Source organism: Neovison vison, chromosome 2, assembly GCF_020171115.1.
Source record: "Neovison vison isolate M4711 chromosome 2, ASM_NN_V1, whole genome shotgun sequence".
Taxonomy (NCBI): Eukaryota; Metazoa; Chordata; class Mammalia; order Carnivora; family Mustelidae; genus Neogale; species Neogale vison.
In genome coordinates this window covers 181,077,789-181,104,888 of record NC_058092.1, presented here as the reverse complement: position 1 = coordinate 181,104,888, position 27,100 = coordinate 181,077,789, and the positions used below count along the sequence as shown (strand labels likewise).

The following is a 27,100-nucleotide window of genomic DNA, read 5'->3' as shown; positions in this document are numbered from 1 at the left end:
AAGAGATCAGATAATAACTAAGATAATCTACAGGCACTATGTAATGGTACATAACAAACCATCTCAAAATGTAGTGACTTAAAACAACAAAATTTATTACCCCTTTTGTTTTCAGGAAAACAAAAAGGGTAAGGGTTTTGGGAGCCCTTGCCCAGATTCAAGGTGAGGGAACAAAGCTTTCACTTCTCAGTGGAAAGAACGTTAAACTCATTTTTAGAAGAGGATATGAAATGAGATGTATATTAGTGTGGCCATCTTTAAGAAATACAATATGCCACAGCAGGCAAACTAATTTTTCTATAAGAAAACTTCACAAGATTGGTGGCATCATCAAACATAGGTGTGTGTATGTGTGTGTAATGGATTTATATCATTAAATTTAATATGGCCTTGAGTATTTCTCAACATTAAATCAACATTCAAAAGAATTATTCTAATGACTATAATTTTCTTTCCCAAGGATAAGCCACAATTGACCATTTATAAAACTGTTGGATTTCTTTTGTAAATAATACTTAACCACACGTATACAACATATTTCTAGACAGATTCCTTAGTTGTATCACTTAAGAATTGCATTTGGCTGCACGTAACAATCAACTTAAAAATGAGGGTTCTTCCCCTGCTTAATCCAAGAGTTTAGGGGTTGATGATTGCTGGCATAAGCCCATTTTTTCAGTGATGTTTTCAAGAGTCTGAGGTGTTTTTGGATGCTTGCTATTTTAGCTTTGATATTGCTGACTTTCAGGTACGTTGAGTGTATGGTGAGTGGCATAGGGAGGAGGATGAAGGGAAAATGTGAGAGAAACATATCCTAGTGAATCTTGGTTATGAATGGAGGAAACATTTTTCCTGTGGGGAGTTGTGCCTAGTCTCATTGGTATATGACCAAGCTGAACAACAGGGAAGACAGAAAAAGTATTTTATTTACTAGGTATTTTAGTTTTCTTCAGTTAGTTCCCCTGAAAACAGACTGTGATACAGAAAATTGCAGGCAGAAATTTTATTAGAATGTGATCTTGGGAGATAAACCTGTAAGAAAGGGTGGAAAGGAGGACTAAATAGAGGAAGAAATTAGTTTACAATGTGGATACAACTGAAACCTCATCTGATTTATTAGAGGTTCTGGAATTCAGATAATCTTTGAGAATTGTCACAAATTTAGGCAAGGAGGCTAGGCCTCTGGTAGTAGTTCAGACTGTCATTGATTATGACTGCCCACTGGAAGGGACATTACCTCGGGGAAGGTAGTTTCCTACAGCCAAGGGCAGTCCCTAGTGAGGAACTAAGCCATGTATGGTCAATAAAAGATTATTGAGTGCATCGATTCTGAAGAAAGGATCTGGCTAGAGCTCCACAGTATGCCCTAGAGTGGTAGGAAAGGCAAAAGAAAAGAGGAGTTGAGAGAATGCATTTAGTAAACAAACTTTTCCACATCAGCAATGCGTTTACTCTTTTTAACATTGTTTCACAAAAATTTTACATTAAACACATTCATTTTAAAAAATCGCTGGGTGTTACACGCAAACAATGAATCATGGAACACTACATCAAAAACTATGATGTAGGGGCGCCTGGGTGGCTCAGTGGTTTAAGCCTCTGCCTTCAGCTCAGGTCATGATCTCAGGGTCCTGGGATCGAGCCCCACATCGGGCTCTCTGCTCGGCAGGGAGCCTGCTTCCCCCTCTCTCTCTGCCTGCCTCTCTGCCTACTTGTGATCTCTCTCTGTCTATCAAATAAATAAATAAAAATCTTTAAAAAAAAAAAAAACTATGATGACTAACATAACATAATAAAAAATTTTTAAAAATGAAAAGCAAAAAATGAATAAACTGCACCTTGCAAATGAATAAACTGAATAATAAATTAATAAAAAAATGAAAAGCAAAGAAATCATTAAATTTTTGAATATTTATAGTAAATATATATGTATCTGTGTGTGTATATGTAAAGAGTTCATCTATAGTATGATAGGCATCTCTAGTATGATAGAAAATAAGTCTTTCTTTTAATTACCCAGGAGTTTTACATGATTACAGTGTTAAATTAAAAGTGACACATACGAAGTAGAAAATTTGACTTGGCAAATTTATTAGGGTCATTTTTACTTTCACATACTTATTTTACCATAAAGTGACACACAGTGTTAGAATGTTTCTGCTTCCAGATTAGATCTTGCGAAACTAATGACGAATTCCCAAAGCAGAGTGTGTACACAGTGACTTCTACTTTTTTTTTTTTTTTGAAGACTTTATTTATTTGTCAGAGAGAGAGGGAGAGAGAGCACAAGCACAGGCAGACAGAGGCAGAGGGAGAAGCAGGCTCCCTGCCGAGCAAGGAGCCCGATGTGGGACTCGATCCTAGGACGCTGGGATCATGACCTGAGCCGAAGGCAGCTGCTTAACCAACTGAGCCACCCAGGCGTCCCTACACAGTGACTTCTAAATAGATTCTTCAAACTTTTTTTTTTTTTTTTCCTGGAGATTTTGAAAGAGTGGAGGGTTAGAAAGATTTACATCTATATTATTAGCTAACACTCTAAGAGATATACATGATGTGTTACCACTAGCTTGATGTATTTGAGGGCAAAACTGTAGGTCGGCAATGAGACCCTTGAGGTTAGTCATCTGCAAGGCAAATGCCATAAGTAAAATATAAAATAAAGCAGAAAGATTCAGTCTGTGGATCTCAATATCCATACTGCCATTTCTCTTTTTTAAAATCATGCTGCTTCATATTTTCATAGAGCAACCTCCATTTCACCTGTATCTATTAACAGAGTGAAGATAAATTAGAGTTATTTTACTGGACCTACCTAAGAAAATAGTGAACACTACATCAAAAACTAATGATGTACTGCATGTTGGCTAGCTGAACATAATTAAAAAAATATAAGTGACAGTCACTAGGATGCAAGTCTTGAAATAATATATTTTTTCAAAACTAGCTTTAACATTCACTGTAGCTCATAATATCTAACTGGATAAGCAATTATAATTACTTGTTCTATGGTTTAACTAATCTACCACAGCATTTGAGTCTTGTACCTCAGGACTTCACAGCTCCCAAACCAGTGATTTCTGGTACACTTATTGCATTATGACAAAATATTCTACTCTTCAATTTACTAAACATAGCTGTTAAACTAGCCCCTGGCTTCCAGATTCTATTAGCAAAACAACGGGAAATATTCACCAAAAGAGAAGGCAGATAAATGTGTTATCTTTAAAGTACAAAGAGAAAACATCACATATTGTTCATATGTTATGTTTAAGAGACAGAGGAGTGGAAAAGGGAGGAATGAGAAGAGCGTGAGGGAAACTTAGTATCTGGAAGATGGAAGTATTGATGGGAGGGGAACGAAATCGTGAAGAAAATAAGGAGTGAGGAGGTAAAAATGATAGTTCAGAGCCCAGAAACCAATAAAGGTAGCTCCCCTGGGGTGCTTGGAGGTTCCAGAAAGGACTGGCAGGTGAGGGTGGCAGTATATTGATTATGTGGAGAGTGAGGAGTTTAGTTGAAGACAAGAGAAGACAATAGGAGGGACATTGAAAAAGGAGGACTAGGTGTAGAAGATGAATGGAGAAAGAGAGAAGGGACAGGTGCTAGTCGACTTATGGGAAAAGAGAAATAGATTTCGAAGTCCAGAGCTGGAGGAAGAAGGGAAAAAATCTATCCAATTGAAAACAAACAAACAAACAAAAAACAGCAACAACAAAACCCACAACCAGGTTGAATAGAATGTGCTGGAAGAGAGGAGATAAAAGATTGAATTTGAGTTGATAGTGACCCTTAAAGACGTCTGAAAAGTTTGAAAAGGAAATTCAAGTCAGGTGGAAAAGATTTCTAGTTCCTAATACTATAATTCAGCATTCAGGGAGAAATTATAAACAAAGGTTACAAGAGGGATTTTGCTGAGCTAAAAACCTCTGCAGAGAGAGCCTACAATGAATGACGTTACTTAAATTTCAGGTTTTTCTTGGAAAAGTAAGAAGTGGCACAGGTGACGGTCTTGTCTTGCTCCTCCACCGGTGGAGGCAATAATGAGCAGTAAGGGTCCACAGGGTAGGCTGCTGGAAGGAGGAGAAACTGCGGGTGGACAAAGAGCGTAATAAGCCCTCAAGTAATTCAGGGATGGCTGTGGCTTTATGCAGGGAGGACAGCTGCCCCTTTGTGTTAATTAGTAACAGGAGAGAGAGAGAAAAGGTGTGGGTGTGTTTTTCAAAGCTCCGCAGCCTGAGGCAGGAGGAAACCACAGCAATCAGAGGCTGAAGGTGAAGTAGGACTCTCAACGGCAGCCGTGAAAAATGGACTGGACTTTTACTTGGCATTCTCCGTTTCTTGTTGCTAAGCATCCAGGGCACTTTGTACTCTCCTTCTAGTCCAGGAGGGAGGCACTCATAAAGGTTACCATTTCATAGGTGAGATAGCCCACCCGCTGACCCCAAGAGCCAGGAAAGAAAGCAACCTATCTCCTGACTTCTGGGACAAAACACACACTGAGTAAGGCCAGAGCACTGTGGGACTTCTCTCTTCAGAGGCTGAGCCTGACAAGATTTTGAAAGGCTCCAGGTGCAGTTTCCTGAAGCAGGGTCAAGAACAGGACTAGATGATGCAAAATGCCCTCCAACTCCTGCAGCTACGATTCAAGACCTTGAGGAGGTGCTGGTGAGGATCCAGCCCTGGCTCCTGTGGCCTTGTGGAGCTATGTTGATGTACATGGATCTGCCTTCAGTGCCGTGCTGCTTTCTTGAACTTGATTCAAGTTTTGCATTACTGGAGATAAGAATTGAAAACAATGAAATACATAGGCAATGTTGTCATAAAGATAGAAATGTAACCACATAAAATTTAAGATTTTTGGAGTAACATTTATTTTCATTAGAACACTCACTGTTTATTAAAAATTTTTTATTTTATTCCAAAATTTCTGATTTTTATTATCCAGAAATCCTCTGATATTAGGATATATGAAAAATATTGTTTCCTATTAATATGTATCTTTGAATAAGATAATTACATTCATAGTTTAAAAACAATTCATTTGATATACACGAACTATCTTTCTTTAAGATTCTTTAACATAATCCAGCTAGGTTTTTAAGGTTTCATTGCACTATTTCTTTAGTATCTTGTATCTTATAAGATATAAGATATAGGGCGCCTGGGTGACTCAGTGGATTAAGCCGCTGCCTTCGGCTCAGGTCATGATCTCAGGGTCCTGGGATCAGTCCCATATCGGGCTCTCTGCTCAGCAGGGAGCCTGCTTCCTCCTCTCTCTCTCTCTCTGCCTGCCTCTCTGCCTACTTGTGATCTCTCTCTGTCAAATAAATAAATAAAATCTTTAAAAAAAAAAGATATAAGATATATACATATATATATGATATGAGATATATATCTTATATCTTATATCTTTAGATATAAAGACACAAAACTAAAACTATTTAGTTTTGTGTCTTTATATCTACATCTTTGATTTCTTGAAGCTTGGGAACTAATTTTTTTTTTTACCCATCTTCCATTCTTGCTTGAGTGTCTAAAATAGATCTGATGCAAACATAATTATTTGTGGAATGTTATTGTTGTCTTTAGCCCTCTGTAAACATATTCATAATGACCTTCATAGAGAAGACAATGTGAAAAATATTTTAATTGCAGTGTTGGCTTAAATGCATTCAATTTGACAGAGACTTTATGAGCACCACTGGTTGCAAAGTTGAAAACTATAAAGAAATATAAGATGATTTCTGTTGTCAGGATTTCACAATTCAATCTTGTGCAGATAGAATTAATATATTTGTTTGCTATAATTAAGGAAAGTTAGTAAACCAGGTCTCTCACTCCTCTGTTTCCCTCCTCCCTGCCAGAGCTATTGGGAACCATTAGTAATATCAAGGAGTATTTTATCATTATCATGTCCTATAATGACAGCCAGTACTCACATTACGAACACAGCATTTCAGTGTGCTATAGAGGTAACAGGAGTAGCTAAGATTAAACATATAATAGCTCATTTGCTTGCCAAACTTAGAGGGGCCTAAATCTTTGATTTTCTTTTCCTCCAATATCACATTTTTTAGCTACACTTCAATATTTATTATTTAATGTATTTTTAAAGATTTAATTTATTTGAGAGAGAGAGAGAAATCATGAGTGGTAGGGAGGAGCAGGAGGAGAGGGAGAAAGGAAAGCAGACTGCCCACTGAGCAGGGAGCCCAAAGCAGACTCAATCCCAAGACCCTGAGATCATGACCTGAGCTGAAGGCAGATGCTTACCCGACTGAGCCACCCAGGCACCCCATTATTAGGTAATTTAAATCCAACACTCTTACAAAAAGCCCTCACAGGAGGGGGGCTTTGGGGAACCCAAGGATAAGGGGGTATGGAAACCATAGTGTTTAATAGTATTATACTGATTTGCATGTTTTGTTGGACCTTCATATACATATGCAGTCATGTTTACTTCACTCTCCTCCAAACACATGTACACACATACCCCTTTACACGTATTTTGTTGTTTCAATTTGTCTTACTCACTGTGGGTCATTTATACTGAGAGAGAAGAGTCTTTCTCCAAGATTGTAATTCTAGTAATTTAAGCTTTTTTGCCTAGTTCCTTTGAAGTTAGAATAACTTTTGTCATAAACAGATACCTATAAGGAATAAAATAGTTGCATAAGTTATTGTTCCGATATCTTCCAAAATAAAAGCTGTCAGAGGATTGATTGCCAACTGTCAGTCTACTAAGAGACTCCTTCTTTCATGAAAGTAAGGAATGTATCTAGGTGTGGATGTCTTGATTAGTTAGGGAATCAGGTGGTCTTGGCTGTCTCATCCATATCTGCGAAGTTTATACAATTTGATTCAATTAATTTTGCAGTGTATGACAATTTCAGTTTCCATGATGACATTTGAATAGAGTGATATGTACAAAAATTAGTGTTTGGAATTAAACTAACTAAAAACTTTATATTGGCTTTAGGGGCACCTGGGTGGCTCAGTGGGTTAAAGCCTCTGCCTTCGGCTCAGGTTGTGGTCCCAGGTCCCAGAGTCCTGGAATGGAGCCCCACATCAGGTTCTCTGCTCAGCAGGGATCCTGCATCGCCCTCTCTCTCTGCCTGCCTCTCTGCCTACTTATGATCTCTGTCTCTGTCAAATAAATAAATCAAATCTTAAAAAAAAAAAACTTTATATTGGCTTTAGCACATTCTGTCTGTCTTTCAGAAAATCAGTTCTCTTTCTGCCACTTGAGGTGTCAGGTCACTGGTCATAAAATTACTTTGAAATTTGATGTCAATTTCAATGATAGTGAAGGCCAATTATAGTGCTTTTTGACATCTGCCCTTTATACATTGATCCTATTAATAAGGACTTACTGGACCTGCATGCTTCATATTTATGCTTGACCCTCAGCAGACAACAAAGTGTATCACCAGTTCAGGAAACAACACTTGATCTTGTCTTTAATTTATAGTTTAGATTTGCATTGTCCCTTTGGTTGTTAAATCGATTTTATTTGATGTTCTTTATTATATTACATTTACTTGACAGGTGGCACATACTATTATCCTTTGGGTGATGATTCTGAGGTGAATAATAGCTTAATTCAGAGAGGGACCTTGAGAAAACTGTCTCTCTGGTTTTACCATTATAATTTACATTGTGTATCAGTATGGTGTATGTGTATTCCTATACAGTTTTATATTGTTTCAAAATAAAAGATGAGAAATGTGTTTGGTAAAATGGGATCCTTAGAGCAGTATACATTGCAGACCTCAATTTAGGCTCTGGGACATTTTTCAGATAATTTATTAGAAGTAACAGTCTAACAGCCAAAACTGTTTAAGTCCTGTGTGTGTGCATGTGTTTGTGTGTGTGTGTGTTTTCATCTCATTCATTTCCTTTGTGATGACACATACTGCCACAACATATTAATGCTTGTTTTCTAGAATAACATTGGCATATGTCCACTCAGACAAATGAATATTTTCATCTTTAATGACTCATTGGAGAGGAACTAGAAGTTTGAATGCAAATTTGCATAGAATTGGAGGATGTGGGTAAAATAAGAAAAAGAAAAAAAATTTAGGACTGTTTTGTAATTCCTTAATCTCTAGAAGCAGCACCTTGATTCTGCTGCAAACAGAATAACAAACACAGACACATACACACATACACACACCAAGCATAGAGTACCTTTAACATTCCAAACAAATGGAATTTTTATTTATATTTAAGGTCACTTTTGGGTGGTCTGAATTTGTCATTGACAATGGGCTTTTATTCATTTAATATTTGCCAGTATATTAAATAAACATGAGATAAAACCAGAGCCTGGTTCTCCTATTCAAATTATCATCCATATTTGTGAATCATCATTTTAATATACCAGCATCTGAAATAATAAACACTATTTTCTATCTAATAGCCCTTAATCATTATATGTTTGTATTTTTTGGAAAATCTACTTTTAAATGATTTTGGATCCTCAGATTTTGCCGTAATTGTCATGATTAATATGAGCCTCTTGATTGGTATTGCAAGTTCAAATATAGGTATAGAAATTTTATATTTTCTTCAAAATAAAATTTTTGATTTTGATTTTTTAGCTTATAAAAATGATTCATTCTCATAAAAACTCAAATTATAAATTTATTATATCTATAAATATGTATATTTATATACACACATACATACTTTTTTTTTGGTGGGCAACAAAGCAAGGTTTATTGAGTGATAACAAACTGATAGTCCAAAGCTCCCAAGGAGGGAGGGGACCTGAGAGGGTTGCCTTACAAATTTTTAAAAGTGTGAAGAAGGAAAGTTGAAGTTATCTTCAGTCTTACTTCTCAGAGGTAAACACAATTATCATTTTGGTGAAAACATTTTGGATATCACACTTTCATACACACACACACACACACACACACACTCATTATCTTTAATAAATGAGTCTAGTTAGACATTCTGTTTTCCTAGTCAGTGGGATCTTTTCAATTCAATACATATAGAACTATTTCATCAATCATCCTTTTGTTTTTAATTAGATAAATATGTAGTGAAAAAAGATACATGGGAAAAATTCAGGCACCACAGAAACATGAAGTTAAAACAGAATGATTTTCTTACGGCAATAGCAACTCCACTCTTTTTCCCATATAAAACTCGTGTTAATAGTTGGGGTTTATTTCTGTGGACTATATATTTTATATTTATCCATAATTGTAATATGTAATTTTATATAAATAGGAACACTTTATATATATATATACACATATACATGTGTATATATATATATTCTACAGTATTTTTATCTAAATTATATATTTTGAGATATTTATGTTAGCAAAAAGGTTTTTTTAAACTTTTTTTCAGAATTTATAGTATTACATAATTTAATTTATTCTCCATTGATAACTATTTAGATTCCTTTTCACTTTTACAAGTAAAGTTGCAATGAACCTTCCTGTGGCTGTATGTTTGTTCACATATGCAAGTATTTCTGAGGACAGATTTCATTAAACTAAATTGCTGCACTTTTGCAAATTTAAAATTTTCATAGATGAAGCTATATGACTGCCTGGAATGTTGATTATTAACCCTCTAATTACTTCCCTATACCCTTAGAAATACTGTAAAATATCAAATTTTTTATTTAGTGCTAGTATGACAAGGAAAAATATCACTTTCTTGTTTTAGTTGTATTTCCTGCTTAATAGATCAAAAGTAACATTGGGAATCTTTTAATGTACTTATTGTATTTCATATGTGAAGTGTCTGTTTAAATATTTTGTCCATTTTTAATGCCCCTTTTTCCTCCTTGATGTTTAAGAATCATTTATGCCTTCAGGATACTAATCTAGTTTAGGTTATACTATACCAAATACTTTTGTTCTATGTTTTGCATTTTGACTTTATAAGTTTTCATTATTTTGAAATTTCAAAAAATTTTATGGAGTCATATAAGCCAGTCTTTTTATGTACACTGAAGTCCCCCACCCTTCCTCTAAGTAGTAGCCAATTGGGCCATCAACATTACTTTTTCCCATCACTCTGAAAGGCATCAAATTTCTAAGGGTTTTAATTACTCACTTACTATATTTTCCTTTCTTTTTTTTTTTTGTAAATCATCTTTGCTAGTCTTTCATATATTCTACCAGATGTACATTAAAATTAAGCTAAGTTCCATTTAGATCTATTAAATTAATAGACAAATAAAGGAAGAGTTGACATTTTATTTTATAATATTGAGGATTCTCATTCAGGAATATGCTATTTCTCCCCATTTAACCAATTGTTCCTTTATGTCACTAAGTAAAATTTAATACATACACATATATGCATACCATGATATGCACATATGCATGTATATGATATGGTCGTACTTTTTTTTTCTGTTTCTAATTTTAATTCAATTAATTAATATATACATGTATTATTTGTTTCAGGGATACAGGTCTGTGGTTCATTACTCTTATATAATACCCAGTGCTCATTATAACACATACCCTCCCCAATGTCCATCACCAAGCTACCCCATTCCCCCCCTCCCCTCCAGCAACCCTCAGTTTGTTCCCTGTGATTAAGAGTCTCTTATGGTTTGTTTTTCCTCTCTGGTTTTGTCTTGTTTTATTTTTTCTTCTCTTCCTCTATGATCCTCTGTTTTGTTTCTTATATTCCACATATCAGTGAAATCACAAGATGATTGTCTTTCTCTTTTGACTTATTTCACTTAGCACATACCCTCTAGTTCCATCCACAACATTGCAAATGGCAAAGTTTCATTTTTTTGATGGCTGAGTAATATTCCATTGTATATGTACATACCACATCTTCTTGATCCATTCATCCATTGATGGATATCTGGACTCTTTCCATAGTTTGGCTATTGTGGACATTACTGCTATAAACATTGGGGTTCAGGTGCCCCTTTGGATACTGCATTTTTATCTTTGGGGTAAATACCCAGTAGTGCAATTGCTGGGTCATAGGATAGTTCTATTTTCAACTTTTTTTTTTTTTTTAAGATTTTACCTATTTATTTGTCAGAGAGAGGAGGCACAAGCACAAACAGGCAGAGTGGCAGGCAGAGGCAGAGAGAGAAGCAGACTCCCTGCTGAGCAAGGAGCCTGATGTGGGACTAAATCTCAGGACCCTGGGATCATATCCTGAGCCAAATGCAGTCACTTAACCACCTGAGCCACCAAGGCATCCCTCTATTTTCAACTTTTTGAAGAAGCTTCATACTCTTTTCCAGAGTGGCTGCACCATCTTGAATTCCTACCAGCAGTGTAGGAGGGTTCCCCTTCCTCCACATCCTCACCAACATCTGTCATTTCCTGACTTATTAATTATAGCCATTCTGACTTGTGTAAGGTGGTATCTCATTGTGGTTTTGATTTGTATTTCCCTGATGCCAAGTGATGTGGAGCACTTTTCCATGTGTCTGTTGGCCATTTGGATTGATTAAGAAATTTGTTCATGTCTTCTGTCCCTTTCTTGATTGGGTTAATTATTCTTTGAGTGTTGAGTTTGATAACTTCTTTATAGATTTTGGATACTACCTGTTTATCTGATATGTCATTTGCAAATATCTTTTCCCATTTTGTTGGTTGTCTTTTGGTTTTGTCCATTGTTTCTTTTGTTGTGCAAAAGATTTTATCTTGATAAAGTCCAAATAGTTCATTTTTGCCTTTGTTTTCCTTGCCTTTGGAGAAGTGTCTATGAAGAAGGTTGAAGAAGTTGCTGCCTGTGTTCTCCTCTAGGATTTTGATGGATTCCTGTCACATGCTTTGGTCTTTCATCCATTTTGAGTCTCTTTTCGTGTGCGGTGTAAAGAAATGGTCCAGTTTCATTCTGATGTGTAGAAAAATAATGCATATTATTCATCCTGAACTAAGATATGTTACTAAATACTCAGGAGTGATAATACTAAATTATCTTGATAAATACTCAAGATAATTATCTTGTCTTCTTTAGCTAGGCAATTTTGTCACCCTCTGTATAATATTTACAGCTATCAGTTATTTCTCAGGTTCATTTACATTGACTAGAACCTTGAGTAAAATATTGATTTACCTCAGTGATAGTGGAAATGCTTATCTTAATTTTGACTTTTGGAGAGGATATTTGTTATAAGTTTCTGGAATTTGTTTCAGATTAAGAATTATTCTTTCTAGGGGCACCAGGGTGGCTCAGTTGGTTGAGTGATGGACTTCAGCTCAAGTCGTGATTCTGGAGTCCCCGGATCAAGTCCTGCTTTGGGCTCCCTGTTTAGCAGGGGTTCTGCTTCTCCCTCTGACCATTCCCTTCTCGTTCTCGCTCTCTCTCATTCTTTTGCTCTCTCTCAAATAAATGAATAAATTTTTTTTAAAAAAAGGAATGATTCCTTCTAGTCATAGTTCACTGAGATTTTTTGTTTTTGTTGTTTCTTTCTTTGTTTAGTTTTTTTTTTTCCTTAATAAGAACAGGCATAATACTGTCATCAAATGCTTTTCTGAAATCTGTTGGAATATACCAAAACAAAGGATTTTATAGTTAGATTTCCCAATCATGAACCATGGGTTTATTCCTGGAATAAACCACATTGTCTTGCTGTAAAATTATTATTTTATTACATAATTAGATTTAAGTTGCTAATATTTTATTTAGAAATTACCTGATAGTTCCTATCTAATTTTGTTATTAGGTTACATAATCACTAAATTCCTATCTAATTTTGTTATTAGGTTACATAATCACTAAAAGGCAATTATTGAAATGGGAGCCAACCTACAAATCAATTAATCTGTCCCTCATCTGCAGATAAATAACCAAAGACAGATAGATACATTGTTAACACTAGCTAAAATAATTCAGAGACAGGATTCTGTGATGTAAGATTCATAAAGCTTGGGATGTAGTTTGAGATACAAAGTCAAGAGAATATGAAGTTCTTTGGTAATAATTTGTTTCTTGAAACACCCTGACTATGCTTGCTTATATGGAGTCCACTACCTTTACCTTCCTATTTTACTTAGAAACTAGAGTTTTATTCTCTCTTTCATGTGTTCCCATAAATAGAGTCTATTTCCTGAGATTTGCTTCTACTGTCTTTGATTTCCCTTGCAGTTCCAAGCCCATGTAAGAGGTGAATAATCAATATTTGTTACTTGATTAAAATTGTCCCTTTGCACCTTGCCCTGCCCTTCTGTAACATAATTCTATTAGTGAAATACTTTAGAAAACTTGTGATTCATGTTCATTTCTTGTTATTGCAAAGAACATCAGGACAGCATCGTCTCACCAGAAGAAATAGAAAAACTGGCTTCTTTAATCAGAAGTCACTTGGATGCCAACTTTGGGAGATCATAAACCCTCCTTTGCACTTCTCAGGCTCAGTCCCAGGCCTCTGAGTGAGACTTGCCTGCAAACAAAGCATTCATTACATTATGTTCTGCAGGAGACACTAAAGCTCCTGGGTTTGTTGATGCCAGTTATCATACCTCTTTCCATCTGCCATTCTCACTAGCATTTGGCAGCCAGCTCGGGCCCTTTGAACAATTATTTTACTTGATTAAAAATAAATAAATTAAAAGCTAAATTGGGAGGTCTTCAGTTGTTTCCAATTTGATATCTTAAGTGAAAGTAAAACTTGAAAGAAACTGGCCCCCAGGCTTTAAGTATGATGACCAGACTAGAAGAAAAGTGTTACTTTTCTTTGAAGTCCAGCTGTCTAAGCCTTTGTGGAATATTGAAAATGAATTTCAAAGGGAGATTTTATCCCTCTTTCTTGTATGTCCTGAATTTCTGCTGCTGTCTCCTTCCTCTATGCTCCATTTTTCATTCTCTCTTTGGGAATGATACATTCTTAAGCATGCTAATTTGTGCATTCATGCATTTATTAATTCACTGAATATCTATTATTGTTTGGCTATCATGTATTAGGCCCTAGGAACTGAGGGCCTAATGATGAGCAAACACAGGTAATGACCCTGCTCTTTTTTTTTTTTTAAAGATTTATTTATTTATTTATTTATTTGACACACCGAGAGAGATCATAAGTAGGCGGAGAGGCAGGCAGAGAGAGAGGGGGAAGCAGGCTCCCTGCTGAGCAGAGAGCCTGATGTGAATCTCGATCCCAGGACCCTGAGATCATGATCTGAGCCAAAGGCAGAGGCTTAACCACTGAGCCACCCTGGTGCCCCCGACTCTGCTCTTAAAGGCAGATAACATGGTTACTAATCAAATAATCCTTTCACTGAATGTATAATCACAAACTGAAACTCAAACTGTGTAAGAAAAACCTGACTTGGGTAGGGGAAAGTCTCCAGGGTAGATGGGAGATGCAACATTGGTGAAAAACTGTTTGGGGAGTTACTTTTCAGCAGACATCTGATGGATAGCAGTTAAGCAGGCCTAAGGGATATAAGGTAACAGTTAAGAAGAAGGAGGAGCATATTCAGGCTTTTAAAATGGCATGTGCAACTATCCTGTGGCAGAAGAAAATATGGGTAACTGAAAGTAGGTCTAATATCCAAAACAAAGAGAAAAAAGAACTATGCATGATGAGGGTGGGGAGCTAGAAAAGAACATGATTCAGGAGATGTTTGGGAAGTGAAAGAAAAAAAAAATGAACAGATATGGGAACTGGAGAGTGAATATTGTCTAGGTAGTTCCTAGTTTTCTGCTTTGAATTGTAAGATACATGAGACTACCTTACCACCTACACTGTTCTATGACCACATAGGCTATTTTGACCATCAATATTCTATTCCAACATTCTAAGAATGGCCCTCCATGTGGCTGAACCAATGGACAATTCCAGGGATTACTTACTCGACTTCTGAGTATTTGATAATTGAGATCACCTTCTTGACACTTTTCTCCTGGCCTCTATAGCATCAAAGTATTATGGGTAACCTTCTTTATCCATGACCACTTTTCTGAGACTCATGGTAGGACTGTCCTCTTCTAGCAGCCTAATAAATTTTGGTGTCTTGGGTACCTTTCTAAGGATATTTGCTCCCTACAAAATCATATCCTATTACCATTGATAAGCTAGTGACTGTAAAATTCTGTCTCTGAAATTCTCGGTCTCAAAAGTGTTTGCACAGGGGGAGCCTGGGAGGCTCAGTGGGTTGAGCCGCTGCCTTCGGCTCGGGTCATGATCTCAGGGTCCTGGGATCGAGTACCCTGTCGGGCTCTCTGCTCGGCGGGGAGCTTGCTTCCCTTCCTCTCTCTCTGCCTGCCTCTCTGTCTACTTGTGATCTCTCTCTATCAAATAAATGAATAAAATCTTTAAAAAAAAAAGTGTTTACACAGGAGTTGCATGACCATCTGCCAGAGAGAAAAGTGAATGAAAATGAGACAGTGACCTTTATTGCCCACGGAGAGCTAGGATACACAGTGACATGATATTACAATTAACAATGTGAGCTATGTATAAACAATGAATGTGTGGTAATGGAAATCTCATCAAACATCAAAGTTTGCTTCGTGTTCTTGAGAAATCATATCACAGGTAAATAGCTTTATGAGGATTCCATAGTGACAGACTGAATGATGTGTGATGAGCACCTGTCTAAATAGTGAGCTCGTTCATAGCAAGAATAACATTTCAGTTGTCTAAAATGACTGAGAGGACAACTGATGCTGCTGAGACTTCAAATAAAACTTGATATTAGAATGTTGAAATACAGCATGCTTTGGTATTCAATAGGTTTTAAAAAAATATTTTTATGTATTTGAGAGAGAGAGAGTGAGCACAAGCAGAGGCAGGGACAGAGGGACAAGCAGACTCCCTTCTGAGGCTGAAGCCTGATGTGGGGCTCAATCCCAGGACCCTGGGATCATGACCTGAGCTGAAGTCAGATGCTTTTTTTTTTTTTTTTTAAGATTATTTATTTATTTATCTGACAGAGAAAGATCACAGGTAGGCAGAGAGGCAGGCAGAGAGAGAGAGAAGCAGGCTCCCCGCTGAGCAGAGAGCCAGATATGGGGCTCCATCCCAGGACCCCGAGATCATGACCTGAGCCGGAGGCAGCAGCTTAACCCACTGAGCCACCCAGGCGCCGCTGAAGTCAGATGCTTAATGGACTAAGCCATTTAGGTCCCTGCCTGGTATTCAGTACTTTTAAAATATAGTCTGTTTACCAGATCAGAACAAAGCAATGAAGAAAAGTTGAGTTGAAGAGATAGCATGGTAGACTAACTGAAAAGTCATTGAGAATACTTTACATTTCCAAATATCTTTTTTGAGAGCTGTCCTTGACTCTATCATTAATCAGTCATTTTTCTGGGTCAAGCATGATCCAGACCTTGATGGAAAGAGAGGGACAGAACTAGCCTAACTGGCAGGGTTCTACAAGGCCAGATTCCAAAGTACATTATTTCATTCTTATTTATTTATTTATTTATATTTTTATTCAAATTCAATTAGCCAATGTATAGTACATTATTAGTTTTTGATATGATGTTCAATGATTCATTTGTCACTTAAAACCATAGGTTAGGGAATAAAGGGTACCATGTTCTTTTTTTTTTTTTTTTTCAGATTTTATTTATTTGAGAGGGAGAGAAAGAGAGAGTGAATGACAGGGAGATGGAGAGAGAAATTGAAGCAGACTCCATACTGAACATGCCCACAACCTTGGGCTTGATCCCACAATTGCAAGATCATGACCTGAGCCAAAAACCAAGAGTCGGGTGCTTAACCAATTGAACCACGTAGGAGTCCTGGGTATCATATTCTATGCCATGTGAAAGCTAGAACCAATGTTCAGGAAATAGAAATGAGGACAGGAACATACAAAATTGATATACAAAACTTGAATTAGAAGCCAGGAAGAGAAGATCAACAGCATGATAACAAATATTAATTAGTTTAGGAATTATCTGACAAGGCTTTGTTGTCTACAATTTTTTTTTAAAACAATCCAGATAGTGCAGTATATTTAGTCAAGTGTGAAAGGTCTAGAATGGACATACATCTTAGAGGCAGAAAAACTGGTGGGAAGGGGAAAGTTTCATGTGAAAGACACTGATGTAAAATACATAAATAAAATCACTCTTGGTAACATATGTTGCTGTTTAAAGATTTTTTTAACTTATCTTTTACAATTGTTAGATACAGTATCAGTAATGATTTTAATGATAAAGTTTATTTTTTAAATATTTATTTATTTGAGAGGGAGAGAGAAAGAGATAGCACAAGCAGGGGAAGGAATAGAGGGAGAGGTGGAACTCATTCCCACCACCCCAAGGTAATGACCAGAACCAAAACCGAGAGTCAGATGCCTAATCAACTGAACCACACAGGTGTCCCAATTTAATTTTTTATAAAAATGAAAAAAAATATTGTGTCTTGGCCTTTTTCTTTTAAAAAACTTATGGGGGCACCTGGATGGCTCAGTGGATTAAAGCCTCTGCCTTGAGCTCAAGTTATGATCCCAGTATCCTGGGATGGAGCCCCGCATCAGGCTCTCTATTCAGCAGGGAGCCTGCTTCCTCCTCTTTCTCTGCCTGCCTCTGCCTGCTTGTAATCTCTGTCTGTCAAATAAATAAATAAATAAAATCTTTTAAAAAATAAATAAAAATAAAAACCTTATGAATTTACCTGAGCGCCTTTGGTCCCATTTATTTAGGATAATTTAGACTGTTTTTCATGGACTTGGCTAAGAATGTAGTACAATATCAATAAAAAGTTCTTTCAATGAGGGAAGTTTCATCAATACTTTTAATTCAGGGTGGCATAAAAGAGCACACACATAGCTCTACTTAATAGTCCCCCTGTCATTGGATAGTTTGAGTATGTTTTTTCTCCCTATTTTATTTTGTTTTCCTATGGATACAATGAAAGATAAGAGAATGGGATCAGAATTCACAAACTGCTGACCTATGAACTAAAGCCATCAGACTGTTAGTTTGGTCAAGGAAATGTCATTGTTTGTTTTTCATCTTGTCTTAATGAATTCTAATACCTTTATGGAAGGGAGGACATACACACTCATGTTTGCCTGGGGACCTACCAACCCATGCAACCACTGAGTTATATCAAGATTCTATGTTTGTATTTCCTGCACGAGTCCTGAAAGTGCTTCAGTTTGTGACTCTCAGCTTAGACATATTGTCAAATTTCTTTAGGCTCTTGAGGTTTTAATTCTGTAAAACCTCTTAAGAGACTAACTGCTCTTTCCCAGCCTGCATTGTATATAGAGAGATTAACTGGAAAGAAATTCATACATGGGCAACCTACCTGGTAGCATCAGGCCATCTCCATGCACTAGCACATTTAATCAAAACACTCCAGTGACATGGGTATTATCATACCCATTTTTCAGGTTAGAAAATGAGCTAAGATAAGCTAAGATTTTGACCATGGTCAAATGTTTGTTAATTGTGGAAATCAGGTTCAAGCCTGTTTTGTCTCTAGGTTCAAGATCGGTTTGTCTCTAAAAACTTCCTACGTCCTAATTTCCCTTAGTGGAAAGAAACTTTCCAAAAGGATCTCTCGAATAATCAAGCTTTACACAGACTTTGAAATGTTGTCAGAGTTAGATATACAAATGATGTCAGATCTCTAAATATCTCAAACAGTTTTACAAAATATTTTATTTGCATGCTGCTTTCTTTGTTAATGGGAGTTGCCTTCATGCTGTGCTCAGAAACATAACTAGTTTCCTAAAAGGCCACACAGAATTTAGGAATATTGTTAGAAGAAATTTAGCTTTCATTTACATGTTGATGTGGCTTTGGAAAATTTGTCACAAGTCACTCAAATTAGAAGTGTAAAGAGATTTTATTTCTATCACTTAACGTTTTTTCATTTTGTCACTGAGTACTAGTTATCTCATAAATTCAAATTTGTTTTATATATAATATTACTAAAACTCCACTTGCCTTAATCTGGAAACAGTACTTGATTATTTAGAAAATGTATCTGCCGCAAAACCGTTCTGGTTAGGGTAATTTCAAGTCTGAATGAAGGAAGACAGAATGTTATGATGATCATTGATTGAGCAGAAAACTTAGCTGTGCTGCATTTTCAATTGAGAGTTTTGTAAAACTCAAGTTTACTCATGTAAACAGGAATTTTGTGATTAGGATGATTTCCACGTTATGCTAGTCACTGAATAGGCTTACAATAAACATACTGTCTAGCAAATGTCCAGTACAAGAATGCCTGTTTTTAAAAGGGAAAATAGAGAAAAATGATCCATTAAAAAATAAAGGAACAAGTATTTAGGTCACGTTTTTGTAATTTTTAAACTTTGGATTAACCAGCATTCATTTGAATTGACCAAAAGATTGAGCCACTAATTTCTATTTTTTTGAAATTTTACTTAAGAAAAAACTGCTCAAATTTACAGATAGAGATTTTCTTCTATGCAGTGCAAATTATTAGAAGACATGTCAAATGATTAGATTGCTGAATCGTACTTTCTGTGAGTAGAGTTTGGAGGTGGGAGGGGTTGCAGAAACTACTGCCCTTTTCAAATAATTCAGGAATGTGCTAATTGTATGTCAGATATGAAAGTTGAAGCATTGTGACCTTCAAGCCAACAAAAGCCCTTTTCAAGTAAGCCATTTTCATATACATTAATAAAGTGAACAGTGCCCTTCCACAGTTAAATAATGTATGGCTTTTATTTCATTATATGTAAATGCAAATCAAGGAATTGTTTCACTGTTCACATATTAAAAGTAATGCTTTTAAAAAAGCAGACTATAAATCCACTTAAGTTACATTTTCTGGTACTCTACAATTGTGACCCAAGGATATTTGTTGTATGCATCTATTGTCTGCAGCTAACATGTGGTTTTCTGCAACTGAATGTATTCTGGACTTGAGTGGTAAAACCTGCAATGTGTTGAAGTATGTAATAACCAACAGAGACATTAGGAAGATTTTAAAAATGTTAGAAAAGCTGTTTCCTTGCAGTGATGAAGACGATGAATGAGGAAACATTACGGCTGGACACACTCACTCACCCGCTAGCAAGAACAATGTTGAATAAGAGTGAGGATCAAAGGAAAGGGAAGGAATCCCATGCTCTTTCTCATGGCTCTTTCATGGTATAAAGAAAGCATTTGTAAATATTGGGCTTAGGTAATGGACATTAAGTGATTATTTAAAAGAGCAGCCATTTCATTGGAAAATAGTGCAAGTTTCAAAAGGAGTAATGTACAAAGGAGTTCAGGTGTTACTAATGCTTGAATCAAGTTGACTGCCGGAATGTCAAACAGTTCCCATGAAGTTGTAGTAGAAAAGCAAGAACAGGAAGAAGAATTTAATTATCTTGTATTTGTCCAGCTTTGTAATATATTTGATGCTGAACAAAACGTGGGTAAAGGTAAAGTCATGCTTAATGCAACTTACATATGCATGATAGACTGCTGAGGAATGAAAAAAAATAATAATAAAACAATTACAAACTTAAAAAAATCATAATTGTATGAGATTCTAATAACCTATTAGCATTAAATCCGAAGATAAACTTTTTTTTTTTCCCAGTCCTATAGGAAACCATAATAGTTAGCGTCTTATTACAGGTTGGATGTTGATACCAAGAGACTAGATAGAGTTGACTGATTCACTCATCAGTCTTCCATTTTATTCTAAACAATTTTCTAGAGCCCTTTGTTACTAATTGTTTCAATAAATTCTCTACTTCCATAAAACAGATAGCAGTGACATTTATGAGAATGCTGTTGTTTATCACTAAGATTTTTCAATGAGTATGTACATGCTCTAACTTATTTAGGATAACCAATGTTTCTGTACTTCTTTAATAATCTGAAATAATTTCTTTTATTTTGGATTGTATTGAAGGTTGCAAATCTTGCTTGTTCCATGTCAACAAATGAAGATGGAATTAAAATTGTCAGAATTGCAGCCAATCACCTGGAAACCTTGTGTCCACAGGTATGATAACTAAGTCGCTGTCTCTTTCATTAAACTAACTATAAAAAATTGTATATAATACTTTGGAACTTTATACATATGAAAATATACTAAGGTATTTATTTTAAACACAGAAGATGACTTGTCCTAAGGTCATGGCTTATTCTTTACTAAGCAGCAAGTTCTTTACTTAGCACCTGATTCTTTTTGTTCTGTTTTGGGGTTTTTTTTGTTTGTTTGTTTTTTGTTTCAGGGATACAGGTCTGTGAATCATCAGTCTTCTACAATTCAGAGCATTTACCATAGCACATACCCTCCCCATTGTCTATCACCCAGCAACCCTATCCCTCTTCCCTCCAGCAACCCTCAGTTTATTTCCTGAGATTAAGAGTCTCATGGTTTGTTTTTCTCTCTGGTTTCATCTTGTTTTATTTTTCCATCTCTTCAGTGAGAACATATGATAATTGTCTTTTTCTGACTGAGCTATTTGGTTTAATATAATACCCTCTAGTTCCATCCATGTTGTTGCAAATGGCAATATTTCATTTTTTATGGCTGCATAGTATTCCATTGTATATGTATACCACCTCTTCTTTACCCATTCATCTGTTGATGGACATTTAGTCTCTTTCCATAGTTTGGCTATTGTCAACATTGCTGCTATAAACATTGGGGTGCAGGTGCCCCTTTGGATCACTACATTTGTATCTTTGGTGTAAGTACCCAGTAGTGCAATTGTTGGGTTGTAGGGTAGCTCTATTTTCAGCTTTTTGAGGAACATCCATGCTGTTTTCCAGAGTGGCTGTACCAGCTTGCATTCCCACAAACAGTGTGGGAGGATCCCCTTTCTCTTCATCCTCGCCAACACCTGTTGTTTCCTGACTTGCTAATTTTAGCCATTCTGACAGCTCTGAGGTGACACCTCACTGTGGTTTTGCACCTGGTTCTTATAACTTTCCCTAAGGGAACATATCAGAATTTTGTGAGAGAAAAGTGCAGTGTGAAATCAAAGTAGGGCTTTGTCCAATAATTTGTTTTTAGCCATTATTGATTTTGAAATTTCAGAATATGAAAGGAATGACTTCTTCTCCCCTCTTTTATTCAAAGTAAACATGAGTTTGAAAAAAGCCAGGAAATGTTTTCTTGTCTACAATTCAGAAGTTTTTATTTGTTTGTTATCTGAAATGCTACATATTTTTAGGGAATTATTTCTAGGATAGTGTCTTGAGCCATGAATTGGTGTACACCTAAGGGCAATTTTAAACACCTTGTCTTAGAATAACCAAGAGATAATATGGATAATTTCTTCCTATAAAATCACAAATGTTTTAAGGATGTGAAATATAACAATGATTAGAGACTTCAAGTCTCTGGATATCTGCTGAGATTCTCATCTTTCTAAAAGTGGTATATATGTTAAATTATTGATTTACCTTACTGATAATTTCATCTTTAAGAGTATTGAAGAAACAGTAAGATAGACTTGTTCTTTGGATTTAACATTGAATAACAAGTAAAAACTGACTAGAGAAGTGGAGTCCAGAGGACCTGCAACTGAAATCTTGCAAATGATGTCAGTTTTCTGAGATCTCGCTAGGAACCAGAACACTGCAGTGGGGTCCGTAAAGCGGCTGAATCATTTATACTCCCCTCAGCAGTCTAGGAGAGTTCGCGTTTCTCTACTATGAATTGCATTTGATGCTGACACCTTTTAAAATGTCTTTTGAATCACAAGAGTATTAAATGTATTTCACTGGGCTTAATCTATAATTTTCTGATTACTAGTGGGAACATTCTTCAAACGTTTGTTAAGCATTTAGTTTTCTAACTCTGTGAATTGCCTGAATCCTTTGCTACTTTTAATTTTCTTTTTTTTTTTTTTAAAACTACATTGCTTGGGTTTGTTAAAAATACATTGTGTTGACTGTTGCTTTTATTTTAACTTTTAAAATAATATTTTGATCATTGAAGATTTTAAGACCTTTAATGATCCATCTTTTAATTCCTTTGATATTTATTGAACATCTATCCGGTATAAGGGTTTGTTGGTTTGTGCATTGTAAAGAAATTCTCCAAGAAAAATTTTACATAGTTTTTAGTTTTCTTTAAAAACAAAACAAAACAAAACTGAAGTATCATTAACATTTAGATCTTTATTTCATCTAAAATTTATTTTTATGTCTAACTGAGGTAGGGATTTTTTTTAATAGTGCTAACAATTGGGCCACTGTCATGTATTAAAGAGTTGATCCTTTCCCAATTAATGTAAAATGCTATCATTGTTTCACAGACATGCACACAATTTTAAAACATTTCTATTGTTTTATGTATATTTGTATGCAATATATACATTATACATATTTGTAATATGTGCATACATCTACATGTTTTATATAATGCATTGAACATATATGATATACATATATCAAATACATAATTTATTTACTAGTATTCCATTTATAAATATAGATTGATAGGTAAATTGAAATACTTTTCAAAGTATACAAGTTTTTGGACTCTCTATTCTTCTTATTTATTTATTTATTTATTATTAAGATAAAATGCATTATTTGTTTCAGGGGTACAAGTCTGTCATTCAGCAGTCTTACACAACACACAGTGCTCATCACAACATACACATTCCCTGATGTCCGTCACTCAGGCACCCCATCCCTGTCACCCCTCCCCCCATTTCAACAACCCTCAGTTTGTTTCCTGAGATTAAGAGTCTTTTATGGTTTGTCTCCCTCTCTGGTTTTGCCTTGTTTCTTTTTTTCTTCTCTTCCCCTATGAACCTCTGCCTTGTTTCTCAAATTCCACATATCAGTGAGATTATATGATAATGGTCTTTCTCTGATTGACTTATTTTACTTAGCCTAATAACCTCTAGTTCCATCCACATTGTTGCAAATGACAAGATTTCATTTTTTGATGGCTGCATATTATTTCATCATATCTATCTATCTATCTGTATCACATCTTCTTTATCCATTCATCTATTGATGGACATCTGGGGTTTTTCCATAGTTTGGCTATTGTGGATATTGCTGCTATAAATATTGGGGTGCAGGTGCCCCTTTGGATTCCTAAATTTGTATCTTTGGTGTGAATACCCAGAGATGCATTTGTTGGGTGGTAGGGTAGCTCTATTTTCTGGGCTCTCTATTCTATTCCAATGGTATATTTCTTTATACCTGCATTGGTATTGCAATGCCTTAATTATGCTTTTATATTAAATCTGATATCTCTAGGCAGACTGGCTCACCTTTGTTGTTGTTGTTATTGGTGGTGTTTTTTTTTTTTTTTTTTTTTTTGGTGGTGGTTTTTTGTTTGTTTATTTATTTCTTTATTGCTCTTCTTATTTTTTGCTTGTTCATATAACTTTCAGGATCAACTTGTCAAGTTCCATGAAAGTAAATTAGAATTTTTATTGAAATTATTAAAATATCTTGAATTTTAGATTATTTTAAAAGTAATTGGTCTTCAAGATATAGAATCTTTCCATTAATAAATGTTTTATTAGTAAATGTTATTTTAAATGTTTTTTGTATCTCCATAATCAATCTTTTTAAAAAATATCCTTCAGGGGTCTTTAGACTTTTATCAGTTATTACAATAAATTCCATGACTACATGCTGGTGGCTTCCAAAATTTTCTCTCCAGGCCTTATCTCTCCCCTAAAGACCACACTCAGATATAATATAGTCTTAACATTTGGACTTTGACATCTAGAAGACATCTAAAAGAGCCAAAAAGGAACTCGCGATTGTTCCATTCCCCAAACCTGAAAGTTTTCTTTTCTTCATTCAGTAAATATTTATTGAACTTATACTACGTGGTAGGCATTCTTTAGGTATCTGGAGGGTAAATAGTAAAGTTGACAAACAGATGAAAATCCTTGTTCTTGTGAAGTTTATATTCTAATGATATCTAATGGCTGTTTTTTTTCTATTGAATCCATTAAGTAGTCCTATCAATTTCACCAAAAATATTTATCTCAAATCTATATACCTTTCTCCATCTCATCTGTCAGCATCTCAGCCTATACCACCATCATCTCTATCTTGGACCACAGGAACGTTTTATACAGTTTCCATGCTTATACTTGTATCTCTTTAACCTACTTTCTATCTAAACGCCAAAATAAATTTTAAAGATGTTTATAATAGCAATTGCTTTTCCTAGATTTTACAGGAAAATTCAAACATTTTTTACATCTTATTCAGATTTATATAAACTTCCAAATGCCTGACTTCCAGCCCTTCCCTGAATTATTTCCCTTTTCACTCATTAGGTCTCTGCATATTGGCCTTTCTGTTTCTAGAATACAGTATGTTCCTTTTCATCTGAGGGAGTTTGCACATGATAATTTCTCAGTGCTTTTTCCTTCCATATGGCCAGATCCTGTTACATTCATTTTGTAAGGACTCAGCTCAGATATCATCTTCACAGAGCTCAGTCTCCTTAAGTCACTCCTCTAGCTTATACCCTATTATGTCACCACATTTATTTATTTTAGAGTATCTATCACAACCTGAAATTATATTTTTATATTATTTTGTTACTTTCATTATACATTTTCCTCACTCAAACATAAAGTTCGTGAGGGCAATGATTTAGTCTCTCTTTTCACTACCTATAGCCCCTGTACCTAACAGAAATGCAGCATATATATGCAACATATAAATGAATGATGTTTCTAGAATGATAAATCATTCTATGTTTATAAAGGACAGCAAGGTTTTTGACAACATCTTTTATGATACTTTTCCTAGCATGGTATCTCTTCTTTTTGACAATATGGAAAAAAAATAGAGTATAATTAGTTTGAGTTGTAACTCATGAAAAAAAAATCCTAAAATGGCTGATTAATGATGTATAGTTATTAGCCAGGGGTGAGCTCTGTGCTGGTGGGTTGCAGTGATTTGCTCTTGGTTTAGCTCATTTCAGTGTTCTCCTAATGATTTGGATAAGGCTATAAAAATAATGTTCTTAAAATTTTCAGTTAAAAATAAGAGAATAAATGACATATTGGATGAGTCTAGTCAGAAAGAATTTGGATATTTTAGAATATGGACTAAATCTCAGTATCCAGATGAAATGCAACAGGTATAAACACTAAACCATGTATTTTGGGTACTTCAAAACAAATTGCAAAATAGAGAATGGAAGATTTATGGCTTAGCAAAAATTTACCCTCCCAAAAGCTAAGAGATTTTAGCTGATAGTAATCTTAATGTGCATCAACAGTGTGGTATAGTTGTCAGAAAAAAAACCTAGTATGATTTTAACATCTTTTCATCAAAGAATAAATTCTAAAACTTATCCTCAATCTTCTTTGTATTTCAGAATTATTCTTTAAATTGTACATATTTTAATATAGTGCATCCTAAAATTCAGAATTCTTGGGTCTGGAGTGCAACCTAATTGTGTGTGTGTGTGCGTGTGTGTGCATATATGTATATGTGTATATGAGTGCCCATCTGTGTAAGCTCTACTTTCGCAATACCTATAGAAATACAGCATGCACATACATTTAGGTTCAAGAATTTGACTTCCAGCTATTTATGGGATAGCTATATATGTACACATGCACAGAAGTCGGAGAGTAATGTTTTCATGCAGCTTGACTTACAATGACAAGAGCTGGAACCAACCTACATGCCTGTTAGCAGAGAATGTTAAGAACTGTGTCAAGTAGTAAGTCGGCTCAATATATGTTTTGTTATAGAAGTTACCCAGGATAAGAAAAAAAGCAAATTTCAAATGAGTATGTATAATATTGCACTTATGTGAAACAAGGAGATAGGTTGAGCCGTATGTTTGTGTAGTCATAGGAAATTTTTCAAAAATGTTTTCATGAAAATTTTAATAGTAGTTACTTACAGGAAAGTGAGACTGGAAACAAAAAGCAAGGAGGATAATTTTATCATCCATTTTTATTTCTTTTAGAACTCTCAATTTAACCAGGTATTTTTTAAATTTCGAAGTAAATAGGTTTTTTTTTTTTTTAATTTCTAAGTAAAACCCAACCAATTAAAAATATTGCTAGATTGATTCTGGAGTAAGTCAGGCTGAGAACATACAGGGGTTAGGAGAAGCTGGTAGGGCCACATTAAATTCCTGTTTGTTAAAAGCGATTGAACGCACTGAGGTTTCAGTGAGTTGGATCATCCAGGTCTTACTGGGACTCAAGGACTACAGCTATAGTGCTCT

General features: G+C 35.3%; 1 protein-coding gene across 3 annotated transcripts in view; it reads left to right on the top strand.

Moving 5' to 3' along the window:
• Window positions 1-27,100, top strand: part of LOC122900720 (catenin alpha-3) — a 1,358,242-nt gene that overhangs the window by 707,262 nt on the left and 623,880 nt on the right. For 2 of the 3 annotated variants that reach the window (XM_044239621.1, XM_044239622.1), the window contains one exon: window positions 20,813-20,905. The exons of the other annotated variant lie outside the window; for it this stretch is intronic. In XM_044239621.1, coding sequence (XP_044095556.1) covers window positions 20,813-20,905 — 93 coding nt within the window. The remainder of the gene's footprint in view (window positions 1-20,812; window positions 20,906-27,100) is intronic. 3 annotated transcript variants of the gene reach the window in all.